General features: G+C 47.5%; 1 protein-coding gene across 2 annotated transcripts in view; it reads right to left on the reverse strand.

The window, feature by feature from the left end:
- Positions 1 to 13,207, reverse strand: part of LOC119843012 (zinc finger protein RFP-like) — a 163,868-nt gene that overhangs the window by 13,142 nt on the left and 137,519 nt on the right. For both annotated transcript variants that reach the window (XM_043497053.1, XM_043497052.1), the window contains exons 2-3: positions 3,073 to 3,168; positions 2,120 to 2,471 (exon numbers count right to left, since the gene is read on the reverse strand). In XM_043497053.1, the coding sequence (XP_043352988.1) occupies positions 2,193 to 2,471; positions 3,073 to 3,168 (375 nt within the window). In that variant the 3' untranslated portion in view covers positions 2,120 to 2,192. The remainder of the gene's footprint in view (positions 1 to 2,119; positions 2,472 to 3,072; positions 3,169 to 13,207) is intronic.

The following is a 13,207-nucleotide window of genomic DNA, read 5'->3' on the forward strand; positions in this document are numbered from 1 at the left end:
GTACAATTTCATAAAAGTATTTTCATGGTAATTTTCTCATAATATAAAGATAATCTCCACCTGCACCCTCACCCTGTCTGTGTGCTCCTAGGGGTCCCCCTCTTTTTGTCTTCAGTTCAGACGGCAGAGTGTCTGGTGGGGGAAAGGAGAAAAGAGATGAGATTTTCCGTTTTCATATTTATAACAGCATCCCCACTGTTAACTGACTTAACTTAGTTTTAATTGACAGAGAAACTGACAGAGGGACAGAGACACACTCAAGTCTTTAATATAAACAAACTCATCTGAAAACTTTTCCTCTTTCATTCAGGCATCTCATAGCAATGGAATCAGCAGCCGTTAGGTCTCACAACCACCCTAGGAGATACATTCTCCTCATCATCCCCTCCCTCGCTCCAGCCCCCAGCTGGTTTGTCTCATTCACCTATTGCATTTTGTCAGACCCTAGATCCAGATCCTGCAGCGTGAGTGTAACTTTACACACTTTGGTCCCTTTGACATTAATGGGATGTTAAGAATTTTCAGGGTCAGGGCTCTGAATTGTAATACCTTTGGGTCTATTTACTTAGCAGCTCTACAGAGCTCAGCACAAAGGGGCCTTTGTCCCCCTTAAACTGAAATACAAACAACAATAAAATCACTTTATAAGTGTGGAAATTCAAGCTGGGAGAGGGTTGGCAAAATGGACCAGATTCCCCCTGAACTGGCAAAGGAATAGAAGGCGGCAATTTGTGACTCCCCTAGTCGGTGGCTGCAGAGACCCATGGCTAGGGAAGTCCTGAGGTCCAGCCACAGTAGAACCCCCGTTTCTGTGACCCGCACAGGTTTTTAAAGTTTTGTAGCTGGGAGAGAAAAATCAGGGACCCAAAATTAGGCCATTTTGCTAAATTTGGGCCTCAATGTAGTGATCTTTGGTAAGTCATGAATTAATTAGACATGTTCTGACACCTGCCCAGTTTCTCCATTTTCCACCTCTCATTCAGTAGAGATGTCATCTATTTATTGATCAATTGGCCAGAGCCCCATTCCTTCCCACAATCTCAGAGGCACATCCCAATTTCCCCTCCTAGATCCCTTCTCAGTACCTTTGAATTTCCTCAGAGTCTCCATTAGAGCAATAATTCTCTTGGAGACATTGCCAAGTCTCTTTTCCACTTCAGGAAAAATCTCCACCGGCTGCTGGAACTTCCCCTTCTCACACCTGGAGACAAATAATTTCACATTCTTCTATTTCATTTACTGGCTCATTATTAGTCACTGCTCTAATGGGCCTGGAGTTAGAATTGCTCTACTTCTCTCAGCCTCACAGCAGGTGCAGCAGAGGCCATGGCTGTGCAATCTTCTCGCTGAAGGTCCTATTAATATTCCTCACCTCTGGCCTGGAGAGACCAGCTCTGGGGATAAAAGACTAATTGAGTCTCCATGGGCAAGCCACTCCATGGCCTCCATGCTCCGAAGGACAGGAGGTTCCCATGTTAAGTGTTGTAGAAATCTGTCCACTGGGAACTAGAGGGAGACACCAACTCTCCCCTCCCCATCTTATTTCACACAGGTCTCCAAACAGTCCTTTGGTGGCAAAGATTCTGGGTCACTGCTGACCTGCGCTGAAGGGTAACCAGTGCCCTAGCAGTGAAAGGCCCATATTCCATCCTTACAATCCGGAGGCAGCCAGTCCCCCAGGGATGTGACATCACTAGGAAACACTTTTGGTCAGTCTCTCACTGAATGGAGAGACTTCTATAAAACGGTGAGAACTTCAGGATTAAGTTAATTACAGAGATTTGTATCCAAAATGCGACTGTCTCAACACATTTTGCTGTAGAGGCTTGGGGAAATGCAGCTCTAACATATCTCCAAACTCTTTCCCATCATTGTGAAGTGTGTGTGGGAGGGAGAGAAAATCACCTACCTGCTCAAGAGGCTCCTGATGTCCTAGAGGAGAGAGAGAGAGAAAAAAAACCCCACACCTCAGTCCCACTTGATACACACACTTGAGACTCCAGGGAAGGGATTTTGTAAATACAGGGAAAAGCGGCCCTGCCTTGGCCCCAGGGCCATGATTTCACTGAGCTAATGGGGCTTTTCCATCTCTAATATCAATGTGTCTGTGTCTCTGCAAAGACCAACAGTCATTCATATTTCAGCAGTGCACACACCGAGATCTCTGACTGCTGGACCCCAGTGCCCAGGATTCAGCAGCTGTCCTGTTCCTGTGTTGGCATCTGGGATGTTTCTAACAGTCTCACCTGCAGGAATTCACTCACTGGCTTCTGATACTTCCCTTCTATATCATTGATGAGCTCACTGAGATGGGAAATTTCCTCTGATAGTTTACTGACATTTTCATTTTGTATCTTCACAATCTCCTTGTCCAGATTTTCCAGCTGCACCAGTTGCTCTTGTTCCTCCAGGAACTCCCGCAGTTCCTGAAATTCAGACACAATCTTCTGCCTTTCAGTTTGTGTTTGTTTCTGTATAAAAATGGGAAAAATTTGGTCAGGGACATGAAAGGAGCCTGGGGTCCTTTCGTGGAGTGTTGAGTGTGCAGGAGGGAGAACTTCTTTGACAATCCAAAGATTTCTGACATTTGACTCTACCCTATGGGTACTAGGGAGGGGATTCTCTCACACCTTCCCCTTTGGCACCTATATCTCTTAAAGGGATGTTTCCAGGTCTGTCATGGTCAGCATATTATGTTATTCATGGTCTCTGGGAATTCAGATCCAGAGCAGCAGGAGGCAGGACTCAGCACGACATTGACAGATACCAGGGGAGAAAAAAAGAAAAAAAAACATTTTAACACTGCAAGAAGTGACCAGACACAGTGGACAGCTCTGCATGGATAATATTCAGTTCACTTTGGAAGGATTTCTGTGAAAGCCACAAGGTCTAGAAATTAACTCATTAACTGCAATGGAAACTTAGGTTTTGACTATTCTTGAATCTAACCCAGCAATCCAGGATCATGGAGAAAGTCACACGAAGCCACGTTCACCAAAGCCACAGAGGAATCTTCCTACAAACAGAACTCCCACTGCCAGTCTCTGCCTCTTTATCACAATAGGCACCTACCAGATACTCCCGGCTTTTCCCTTCTCCAGTCACTTTAAATCTCAGCAGCTTCTCTCTCTCTTCCCTCAGAGTCTTCAAATGGGCCTGGATTTTTTCCTGAACAAACAGAATTGATTTGGAAGGTTTTATTTTGAGGATTGAGAGGGGTTTGGAGCTGGGTGTTTTTCCAGCCAAAACCTAAGGTGACTGTTGATCCCAACTGCTTTATGACATCAAGGCCACCAAGGAGATGAAATCTGATTAATGGAGACTTGGAGTGTGTCATATTCAGACTGGACCGCTTGGTAATAGTGACCATAATACAATTAAATTTAACATCCCTGTGGTGGGGAAAACACCACATCGGCCCAACAATGTAGTATTTAATTTCAAAAAAAGGGAACATCACAAAAATGAGGAGGTTAGTTAAACAGAAATTAAAAGGTACATGAAATCCCTGCAAGCTGCATGGAAACTTTTAAAAGACACATAAGACGCTCAACTTAAATGTTTACCCCAAATTAAAAAACATAGTAAGAGAACCAAAAAAGTGCCACCATGGCTAAACAACAAAGAAAAAGAAACTGTGAAAGGCAAAAAAGTGGAAGTTATATCCCAGTGAGGACAATCAGAAGGAGCATAAACTCTGGTAAATTAAGTGTAAAAATATAATTAGGAAGGCCAAAAAAGAATTCGAAGAACAGCTAGCCAAAGACTCAAAAAGCAATAGCAAAAAAATTTAAATACATCAGAAGCAGAAAGCCTGCTAAACAACCAGTGGGGCCAATGGACGATCGAGATGCTAAAGGAGCATTCAAGGATGGTAAGGCCATTGAAGAGAAACTAAATGAATTCTTTGACTTGGTCTTCTTGGTTGAGGATGTGAGGGAGATTTCCAAACCTGAGCCATTCTTTTTAGGTGACCAGTCTGAGGAACTGTCCCAGATTGAGGTGTCATTAGAGGTGGTTTTGGAACAAATTGATAAACTAAACAGTAATAAGTCACCAGGACCAGATGGTATTCACCTAAGAGTTCTGAAGGAACTCAAATGTGAAATTCAGGACTACTAACTGTAGTCTGTAACCTATCATTTAAATCAGCTTCTGTACCAAATGACTGGAGGATAGCTAATGTGATGCCAATTTTTAAAAAGGGTTCCAGAGGAGACCCCGGTAATTACAGGCCAGTTAGCCTGACTTCAGTACCAGGCAAACTGATTGAAACTATAGTAAAGATCAAAATTGCCAGACACATAGATGAATATAATTTGTTGTGGAAGAGTCAACATGGTTTTTGTAAAGGGAAAGCATGCCTCATCAATTTACTAGAACTCTCAGAGGGGGTCATCAAGCATATGGACAAGGGGGATCCAGTGGATATAATGCATTTAGATTTTCAGAAAGCCTTTGACAAGGTTCTTCACCAAAGGCTATTAAGCAAAGTAAGCGGTCATGGGATAGGAGGGAAGGTCCTCTCATAGATTGGTAACTGGTTAAAAGATAGGATAGGAATAAATGGTCAGTTTTCAGAATGGAGAGAGGTAAATAGTGGTGTCCCCCAGGGGTCTGTACTGGGCCCAGTCTTATTTAACATATTCATAAATGATCTGGAAAAAGGGGTAAACAGTGAGGTGGCAAAATTTGCAGATGATACAAAACTATTCAAGATAGTTAAGTCCCAAGCAGACTGTGAAGAGATACAAAAGGCTCTCTCAAAGCTGGGTGACTGGGAAATAAAACAGATGAAATTCAGTGTTGATAAATGCAAAGTAATGCACATTGGAAAACATAATCCAACTATACATATAAAATGATGGGGGTCGAAATTAACTTACCACTTAAGAAAGAGATCTTGGAGTCATTGAGTGGATGTTTTCAGAGAACTATCCACAATGTGCAGCAGCAGTCAAAAAAGCAAACAGAATGTTGGGAATCATTAAGAAAGGGCTAGATAATAGGACATAAAATATATTCCCTCTATATAAATCCACAGCATGCCCACATCTTGAATACTGTGTGCAGATGTGGTCGCCCCATCTCAAAAAAGATATACTGGAATTGGAAAAGGTTCAGAAAATTCAGCACCGCCCAGGGGTTAGGTTTGCTATTGTCCAGTGTAATCCCCATGGTATTTGGTATGAACCTGCACTGTCTGGAGCCCTTGTGTGTGTGAATTCAAGCTGCTCGGGGTCCCACACAGCACTTAGTGCAGTGACCTCCTCTAGTGCATGTTGGCATCCGAGTTTAACCCAGGGCGGGCAAACTTTTTGGCTATGCCTCCCCAAACAGCCAGGTGTGGCCTGGATCCCGACCCACCCGGGACTCCTGCCCCATCCAACCAACCCCCCTGCTCCCTGTCCCCTGACTGCCTATGGACCCCCTGCCCCTGAATGCCCCATCCAACCCCTCCTCTCATTCCTGACTGCCCCCCCCAGGACCCCTGCCCCATCCAACCACCCTTCTCCCTGTCCACCCCGACCCCAATCCACACGCCCACCCCCTGACCACCACTCTGAACTCCCCTGCCCTCTATCCAACCCCCCCTACTCCCTGCCCCCTTACTGCGCTGCCTGGCAGCGCTACAGCCGCATCACCCAGAGCACCAGGATAGGCAGCCGCACCGCCTGGCTGGAGCCAGCCATGCCACAGTGCAGCACAGAGCAACGGGTAAGGCCACGGCTCTGCAGCTCTGCTGCCCAGAGCATTGTGCCAGCGGCGCAGTGAGCTGAGGCTGCAGGGGAAACAGTAGGGAAAGGACCGGGGGCTAACTTCCTGGGCCAGGAGCTGGGCAGGAGGGTCCCATGGGTCACAGTTTACCCACCTCTGGTTTAACCCCTCCAAGAGCAACACAGGAGTTCAGAATCCCAGTGGGAAACCTCATCTCCCTGCTGGGCCTGGGACCTTTAGGAGGAAAAGACACTGTGATAATGGACACACTTCTTCACTGGGGGCTGATGCTGAGGTGGCAGCATGGCTCAGTAGTTAGGGCCCTGGACTAGGCCTGGGGAGACATGGGTTCTATTCTGAGCTCAGTCACTGACATTCTGGGTGGTCCTCGGCAAGTCACTGCCCTTCTCTGTGCTTCAGTTTCCCTCTCACCCTTTGTCTTGTCTATTTAGACTCTAGACCACTCAGGGAAGGGATTGTCTGTCACTGTTTTGTGCAGAGTCCAGATCTCATTTGGGGTCTTTAAGGACTACTGTGATGCAAATAAAAGTAATAAATTCTATGAAAAAATCAGTAACAGCAGCTTGTACCTTCCCCATCTCCAGTCTGATGGCAACTCTCTCACATAGACTGGTCTGCAGCTCTTGTGATTTAAACCTCACTGATCATTTAGCACCGTCCGTTCTGTAAAAAGTTCCCTTATTTCAGCAGTAGAAGCTGGTTTTGAAAAGCATTAAACATAGGAGAGAACAGTTTCCCACATCAGCAATCTTTAAAGATTTCATTTTTTGCCTTCCTTGCTCCACTGCCAGATCATTTTATTTTGTTATAGCATCTCTGATACAATGAAGGCTTTATAGAGCTGAATGGTGCAGTCACACCTGTGCCAGATAAAAGTAAAATTAATCTGTAATTACAATCCAAAATTACTCCTCATTAACCTTATGGTGACCAGACAGCAAGTGTAAAAAATCGGGACAGTGGGTGGGGAGTAATATGAGCCTATATAAGAAAAAGCCCAAAATATTGGGACTGTCCCTATAAAATCGGGACATCTGGTCACCCTAATTAAACTGGCCAGCAATTCCCTATCTTGTACTCCTGGGCAGCTTCCTCTAAGCTAGGGGAACCTCCGTGTGAGCTCTGTGAGCCCAGGACAGATGGCAAACCACACAGACAGACGTTTGATCCTCTTCACAGAACAGTTTCAGAGCCTCCTGGTGTTCCCCACACACCCTCTCCCTTCCTGCTCCTTTTGCTGCCTGTAAACTCAGCAATTTGGCGATTTCCAGGACATTTGCCAGCTGCCTGAGGTTTCTCTGTTGCCCAGCTTGTCTGCACTGAGGGCAGGAGGCATCTGTAGTGGATCCCTCCCATGTGATGACACAAATAGCTACCCTCCCCTTTTGCAACTACCCCGCCTACAGCAACAACTGCCTGTTTCCCCTTCTGGAATTGGTGCCGTTTGCTGAACTGGGAGGAGCCCACTGGTAACATTACAGCCCTGGAAGCTTTTGTGAAAAATGTACCACTAGGGCTCTGGTGCTGCAGTCCCGGTGTGGAGGGTCATGAGTTTCAGATGGACCTGTCCTGTCCTGATGAGCTTGCAGGAGCAGGGTCTGTGTGTCTAAGGAGGGATATTCAGGCTTTGCAGAATTCATTTTTTAAAAATACATAATTTTGACAGATATTTTTAAGCAATTTTTATATTTATTCATTTAAACTTTCACAGCTGTAGAAAAATATGGATTTTAAGCATTTCATTCCAAGTTCTATTTATTTAAAATTTTCATAGTTGTGGGGAACTGGAGGGGGGAGAGAGATCAGACAATATTTTGGTCAGACAATTATTTAATGACAGACACAGATTCAAAAAGTTCCAGCTTTAGAACCATTAAAATAGAAATTGTCAACATCACACATGAAAATATGCAAAGTAAATATTCTTAAATCAAACTCTAATAAGTTCTCAAGCTGCATTGTTCTTATTGTGCCAATTTGTATTTTTCAGTTATCAATGGAAATATTTTTTTCAGTGTGTGTACAGTGAAATCAACATTTACAGACATCTACTGATAATGTCTAATCCTTCCAAGTCTAGTGATATTAAATTCACAGGCCAAAAACTTGGTTAAGCTGGAATCAGTGTTTCAAAGGCCTGATTCTCATTTATTCTAAGGCTGCTCTGGTTCAGGGTAAAGGGGCTGCAGTGTCACCAACACTCATGATTCTATAATGTGTCTCATGATATTTGGTGTATTTGTTAAAGCCCCAGCTCCTGGATGGCGTGAGACTCTAGACTTTTATTTTTTTTTAAACAAAGGAAGTTTCTAGCTTTCTTGGTTGCAGAAAAATAAAAAGTTAAAAATGTGACCTGAGTGCAGCCTAAAGGTCTGGGAAGCCACAGGGTGAAGAGAAAGAACCCAACATTTATCATCATTTTTATTTTTAAGTCTCATGATTTTAAAGCAATTAGTCATTTTGGGGGTCCTGACTCATGATTTTTAAAAGTTTGGGGTTGGCAATATCGTGCCACTGAGAATTCAGGCATTAAATCTCTATCTGCTACCCATGGAAAGTCCCCTAATTTAGTGCCATCATTAATCTAAAACAGCACAGTTAATAGAAAGGGAAATAAACAGAAATGGCAAGCTATGGGAATGACCATGGAGATGGGCTGGGCACCTTCAGTACAAATGAGCACAGCCCCCCCTCCAGTGAGGATGAACTAACAAGATAAAGGAGAATGTTTGTTTTTATATTTAGGTCATTGGAGCCTTAGCTGGAGAACATTGCCCTGAAAACAAACTGATCGCTGCCAATGCAGTATTGTCAGCACCATGTAATCAAAAATCATGAGGCTGGCTGAAAAAAGACCATGAGGATTTTTTCTTCTAAAAAAATTAGATTCTGGACTTTTTGTTTGTTTCTTTCTGAGCATTCAGGATTCACTCTGGTCATGTTCTCAAACTTTTCTACTCAGCCATGAGAACAAGAAACGAGAGCTGAGATTGTCACGTAGTCACAGGATTCCAGGAGCTGGGGCATTAAGAGAAACACCAACTATTGAGTCAGTATGGAATCACGGATATTTGCAACCACCCCAATGTGATGATGTGTGATTTGATATGGACAGGAAATAGCTGCACTTCTGGCTATTGCAGGTCCTTATCTGGCCTCATCACTGCACTATTCACCTCACAAACTTCAATTTGCTTAGCCAAGGCATACTGCTGTGAGATGGGGAAAGGCTGTTACTCCCATTTTAGAAAGGGGACAGTCAGGCCCAGACAGAATAAATGACTTACCCAAGTTCACATGGAACAGGGAATTGAACCTGGATCTGTTCAGGGTAACTGAGTATCTTAACTACTGGGCAATCCTTTTCCTCTGTAACAGCACCCTGGAAAAGAGAAAGGGACAGACAGATGCACATGTAAGCGAGGGAATAGTCCTGCTATAGTGAGAAACTTTCCTGGCTTCTGCACTACCCCAGTGAAGTGGGCTAGCGAAAGGATCTGAGTCCTCGCTCCCACTTTCTTTACCCAGCGGCGTCCCGGCCCTTGAGGGCTCCCCTTCCACTCTCCTGTCTGGCAGAGTCCTTGTAACCCCAATAAGGCTGGGCCCAGGATTCCTGGGGGGCTCGACCCCAAACCCTGTTGTGGTCACCTAGGACAGGGGCTAGGGTGTCCCCACTCCGGGGTACTCTCTCTGCACTGGGCACTTTTCTGACCCACTGACCATTACATACAAGTTAAAGCAAATGCAAGTTATTTAATCAACAATTAATTTGAAAAAGAATAAGGAAAAATGGGAAAGGTTAAAAGAAACATCAACCCGCTCTGTGGCAGGGAACATCACTAGGAGCATCTCTGGAATATCAGGGCAGTTCACAGTCTGTTCCTTGCAAGTCCCAGGCCTTCTTCTCAGGCCCTGGCTGTGCTGCAGGGATGCTGTGGGTTGGACACTTGCTCTGGTGGTGGCCTCACGCTCTCAGGCTCTAAGTGATAAGACACTTCTGCCCAGTGTTGCCCCCATCCTGTCAGGGTTACGATCCAAGCCTGGCCTGCAGAGCCTCTTGGCTGAGGCATCTCCCTGTGCGGGGCCCGCTGCCCAGGGTCCCTCTCGCTCTCCCCAGCTGCTCACCGCACCCAGCTCTGGACTGCTCCAGCCCCAGCTCCACCACTCTGTCTCTGCACTGCTACTGCTCTGCCTCCAGCTCCCTGGGCTGCCTCTTTGGCCCCTCTGGCTCTGTTTGCTACAGCTCTGTTCCCAGGACAGGTCTGCTCTGCAGGCTGCTTCTGTGACTTTGCTTCCAGCACTGACCTGCTTCCTGGGCTGCTTTTCTAGCCCCTCTGGCTCTGGTTGCTGCAGCTCTCCTCCCAGGGCAAGTCTGCTCTCTCTGGGCTGTGCCTCTGGCTTTGAGGCTGCAGCTCTGCTCCCTGGACAGGGTCTGCTCTCTCTGGGCTGCTTTTCTGGTCCCTTGGGATCTGGCACAGCTCTGCTCCGCAGCTCAGCATGGGTCCCTGCTTTCTCCTTAGCTCGGCCCCACTCCATCTGACCCAGGCAAATCCAGCTCACATGGAGGACAGGACCTCCCTGGTCTCCTGACTCCCCTCCTGTCATGCAGGCTGACCTGGAACATTAGCCTCTCCCCATTGTTCCTGGGGACTATCAGTCTCAGGGTCCTGGTTTCCCATAGACCCTTCCCCTTTTAGTACTGGGAGCTACCCAACCAAAACATCCCCACTGAATGTTAGTAAGGGGGCAACAGTCCCCTTACACACACACACACACACACACACACACACACAGTTTGTCTCATTATCATCTCACTGACGCTCCCCAGAACCACTAGTCCAGTCTGTGCAGAGTCAGGTACTAATCGTGGCATTACCAGTCCTTGATTTGTGCTTCATGGGCCCTTCACTGCCTACAATTAGCTTTCTTTTGTTAGTCCCTAATCAGGACAGTTCTTGGACCCCAGCTTCTAATTAGGCCTAATGGTCTACTTCAGTGTCTTTGAACTGTGTTTCTAGAGGCAGCCTAGTACAGAGATATCACCCACTTTTCCATCCCAGGTCCTCCTACCCTTGCTGAGCTCTTTCCTTTTATAGCAGGCCTTGTTTCCCTTATTGGTTGCAGCTCTGGGTGCCTGCATCCATGATTGGCAGTTGAAGCAGCTGCGTGGGGGTGTGGTCAGGCTGCTTTAGGGTGACCAGATAGCAAGTAGGGAAAACTGGGACAAGGGGTGGGGGGTAATATTTTTATAAAATAAAAAGCCCTGACTATGGGGACTGTCCCTATAAAATCAGGACATCTGGTCACCTTGAGCTGCTTGCCTGCAGGGATGAGAGAATCCCTTCCCGCCTCTGCTCCATATGGGGTTTTACAGGTGGCATGGGACAGATAGGGGAAGAGAAGGGGATATGGGAATGGGTGAGGGGAAGCTGGAGTCTGGTATGTGGTATCCCCTTGGTAGCAGCCCTAGCAGGGAGGCCGCTGCAGCAGCACCAGATCAGTGATATCGTTGCAGAAGCTGGTGCTGGAGTGGCGGCCAGCAGCAGCTGGGGCTCCACCATTAAGCTGGCCCATCCCCCAGCACCAGCAGCCCAGGTACCTCTCCAGGTGGGGGGAGAGAGCCAGTGAACAAAGAGAATTGGCTTCAGTGTGCATGTCTGTGCATGCATGTGTGCACACGCTTTGCCCCCTCCCCAAATATAGCAGCCAAACTACGCCTGTGCTGGGAGATGGTGTGTTTAGCATGAGGAAGTCTGAAGGGTCTGCACCAAGGGGCTAGGCAGCAGGTTCCGGATCTCAGGATAAGGGGCTAGAGATGTGCCTAGGGACCCCAAGATTTGGGCAATGGAGGGGCTCTGTTCTGGTCCCAGAGGCTTGAACTATGTGGGGATCCTGGGGCTCAGATGCTTGGATTCCCCTTACAGCTGTCTGGTGGTACCTAACTGGTTCTGGGATATACACACACCAGTAAACAGAAACCTTCTCACTGCCCAGCATCCAAACACCTTTAACTCTGACCGGGAGGGTTCTGGTGAATATTTCTACATGTCTGAAATATTAAATTCAGAGACATGAATGGAGAGGTCCCCCCTCAGGGCTGCCACGTCCCTTTCCCTTGGGCTGATGGGGGCTCTTTTCTTGATGCTTCTCCCTGTTTTTGGATTAGGGAGAGACTCTCCCTCCAGTGCTGCTACCTCCTTCACCCTTTGCCTGGGGTTGGGAAGGGTCCTATTAATGGTTCTTCCTAGGCTGGAGAGAGGTTATCTCCTGTTCCACGTCTTCCACCTTTCTCTTTGGATGGGATAGGGCAGCTGGTGGCTTTAACCATAGACACTTGCAGCCAGCAGCTGCCCAACTGTGCTTCTGGGACAGGGGCAGCCCCAGCAGAGGGAGCAGAGAGATGCAGCAGGGGAGAAGGCAGAAAGGCAGCCACAATAGTGCCCTCAGCAGCCAAGTGGAGGAACTGCAGTGGAATTAGTCTCAGCCATCCAGGGCAGAGAGGCAGCTCCCTGGGTCCCAGGACTGTCCCAGCCAGAATGTGGATGCTGGGGAGTGTGAGAAATGGTCCCAGCCTCCCCCAGGGCTGAGCTCTGCCCCTAAGCTCTGATTCTCCCTCTCCCCAGCAAATGTGACTCTGGATCCAAGCACAGCGACTCATGAGCTCAACCTGTCTGTGAGTCAGAAAAGTGCCACATGGATGGAAACTTTGCAAAATTTGTGCCTGACAACCCTGAGAGATTTGATTCTGTTCTCTGTGTGCTGAACTGTGAAGGAATCACCTCAGGGAGACATTTCTGGGAGGGGCAGAGTAACAGAGACTTAAACATGGATGTTGCCAGAGAGATCCTAAAGTGGGGATCAGGACTTTGGAGGTGAGTGGAGATCATTCAGTGCAATCAGCCCCTCCCCCTCCAGATCTTGAATATGATTCAGGAAGATTGAGATTAATCTGGACTATGAAAATGGACAAGTGACATTTTTCGATACTGACAACAAAGCCCCCATCTTCACTTTCCCACTGGCCTCTTCTTTAAGGAGAGAATCCACCCCGGTTCTGGATGGGTCTGGAATGACGTCTCTCACTGTGTCCCTGAGATGGCTGGTAAAATATCTCACTGGTACTGGGTATAATAAACCAGGGGAGGCTGAACCTCCCCAAACAGCTCAGAGTGGCCGCGCCCACCCTCTGCCCCCAGGCTCCCTCCTGCCTGCTTCTGTTCCTGCTCTTCTGTGGTCCAGGCTGGGGCTCGGGCAGGCCAGCCTGCCGCTGGGACTGGGGGCGGCTGGGGCCGGTGTTTGCAAGGCCTGGGGCTGAGGTTTGGGGGTGCTGGGGCCATGGCCACACCACCTGGCATTCCGGGGCTGGGGTTGGGCGCACTGCAGCTATAGTAGAGGTGCTCTGGGCTCCTGCAAGGGAGTGTGATGGAAGTGGGAGGGAGAGGGGCAAGGGCTTGGGCAGAAGGGGAGG

This window comes from Dermochelys coriacea, chromosome 14 (genome assembly GCF_009764565.3).
Source record: "Dermochelys coriacea isolate rDerCor1 chromosome 14, rDerCor1.pri.v4, whole genome shotgun sequence".
NCBI classification, from domain to species: domain Eukaryota; kingdom Metazoa; phylum Chordata; order Testudines; family Dermochelyidae; genus Dermochelys; species Dermochelys coriacea.